The 2170-nt window shown below is 47.7% G+C and overlaps 1 protein-coding gene across 1 annotated transcript in view; it reads left to right on the top strand.

The window, feature by feature from the left end:
- Positions 1 to 2170, top strand: part of LOC103609046 (unconventional myosin-Vb-like) — a 79623-nt gene that overhangs the window by 30611 nt on the left and 46842 nt on the right. The window contains exons 7-8 of the mRNA XM_008593417.1: positions 352 to 507; positions 1416 to 1513. Of these exons, the coding sequence (XP_008591639.1) occupies positions 352 to 507; positions 1416 to 1513 (254 nt within the window). The remainder of the gene's footprint in view (positions 1 to 351; positions 508 to 1415; positions 1514 to 2170) is intronic.

Raw genomic sequence — 2170 nt, 5'->3', positions numbered from 1 at the left:
TCATATAAATGGAATCACACGCTATGTGGTCTTCTTTTGTGTCTGGCTTCTTTCACTTGGCGTAATGTTTTGAAAGTTCATCCATGTTGTAGCACGGATGAAGATTTTTTCTTCATATTGTTGAATAACCTGCTGTATGGATATACCATGTTCTGTTCATCCATTCATCAGTTAATGGACATGTGGGTTTCCACTTTGTGGCTCTTATGAGTAATGCTGCTATGAACAAGTTTATGCACAGACATATGTCTTCAGTTCTCTTGGGTATGTGTCGGAAAGCTGTTTCAAGAGAGTTTAAATAACACAAGGTGCGAGAGATCTTACTTTTGTTTTTCCTGGCATCCTTTCTAGTTCCCACTAGTGGCTGACTTGTTTCATGATGACAAGGACTCTGTTTCTACCACCTCCGCATCTGGGAAGGGATCATCTTCAAAGATCAACATTCGTTCTGCCAGACCCACCATGAAAGCCTCCAACAAGGAACACAAGAAAACCGTGGGCCACCAGGTCAGCCCCAGGACAGTGGCCAGAAGCTGTGGGCCATGGCATGCATGGCAGCCTGGCATCTCTGTAGATGAAGGAGGATGGCTGCAAGGTCAGAGTGTGGCCACCATCCCCTTGGCATCAGCAGCTCTGTCCTCCTGGCTCAGTCTTTGTGTCCTTGGGAGAGGGAAACTCCAAAAGCTTCACTAGAGGGAACTAACAGAAGAAAGAGGAGAGGGGATGCCAGGAGCCCCAATCAATACATTAATCCCCACGGAGCGCCATGCCAAAGGACCCTAGATACCTTATTGGGGAGGCAAGAGGGTCTGGAATCTGCAGGTTGAAGAGGAGGGTTAAGTAAGCCCAGGAATCTGGGACTGAAAAACAGCTGCTCCTACTGTGTGGGGTCTTGGTGGGCTTTATGTCTCCAAAGAGGAGAGAGTGCCTGTTCAAGCTCTGGATACCACCCTCTACTTTTATTTCTATGGATTTGCCTATTCTGCATATTTAACATAAACACAATGGTTTTCAGGATGCCTGGGCACCAGATGTCAAGGCTCCAGGGCCTCGGGTTTAGGAATAACAGGCACCCCGTGCACAGCAGTCAGATCTCTCACAGGGCGTCTGTCCACCTTTCATCTCATTTGATCCACAACACTAGGAGTTAGGCACATTATGGGGTGGTGTCTCCCCATTTTGTTTGAGAACCCTGATATGGGAAGGACTTGATTTTGGTCACAGCACAGTAGAAGTGTCAGAGCTGGACTCTGACCCCAGATCTCTGAATTTCTTTCCCTGTCCTTCCAGAGTACCTATAATAACAACAGCAATAATAGTAATCATCACCACCAGCAGTGTATGAGATTTTCTCTATCATGTTATCCACAAAAATGTTAAAAATAACTAACCAAGTGCTGGCCTCTCTCTCCCAGTTCCGCACCTCCTTGCGTCTGCTCATGGAGACCCTGAATGCCACGACGCCACACTACGTCCGCTGCATCAAGCCCAACGACGAGAAGCTCCCCTTCCGGTAAGTGCTGGAAGTGAGCCAGTCCAGCCTCTTGTGCGGCCTTAGAGGCCAGGCGGAACAGGGGCCTGTGGCCTTCGCAGCTGGTTTACGTGCTGAAGGCAGGCTGACAGGTATCTGCCGAGTTGCACCTGTCTGCTGTCCAGGGGATTCAAGAGGATGAGAAATGCACTTCTCCAATCCCATGGGGCTTGCAGTGGTGGCGAGGAATGTGCACACTTTATTCAAATAGAGAACCGTTAAATGTAGCCCTGAGTGCATCTGCAGCAGATGTTAAATTCAGGCACGGGAAGATCACTGGAGTAGGTAGGAAAGGCTTTTCTTGCATTGAGGAAACTAGACCTCACATGTTGAGGGATAGGACACATGGATGATCCTATTTCTCACATCCCTCTACCACTGAGCTTCCAGACTTATCCCCACTTGCTCACCCTTCCCTCACTCCTTAGCCTGCTCTGATCCAACTTCTGCCTCTACCACTACCTTGGGATTCTTTCTTCCAATTCTCTCCATGCTCACATGGCTGACCTCACCCAAAGCCATGTAATAATGACTCTTAATTATCTTTGTCAATCTTTGGGTTTCTACCAAATTTCAGACCAGTACTTTTTTTTTTTTTTCTTTTTGTCTTTTTTCGTGACCGGCAACGGATCGCAACCC

Source organism: Galeopterus variegatus, unplaced genomic scaffold (genome assembly GCF_000696425.1).
Source record: "Galeopterus variegatus unplaced genomic scaffold, G_variegatus-3.0.2 Scaffold9113, whole genome shotgun sequence".
NCBI lineage: Eukaryota > Metazoa > Chordata > Mammalia > Dermoptera > Cynocephalidae > Galeopterus > Galeopterus variegatus.
Note: the sequence above shows the minus strand (reverse complement) of the source record. Positions and strands in the feature narration are given on the sequence as shown.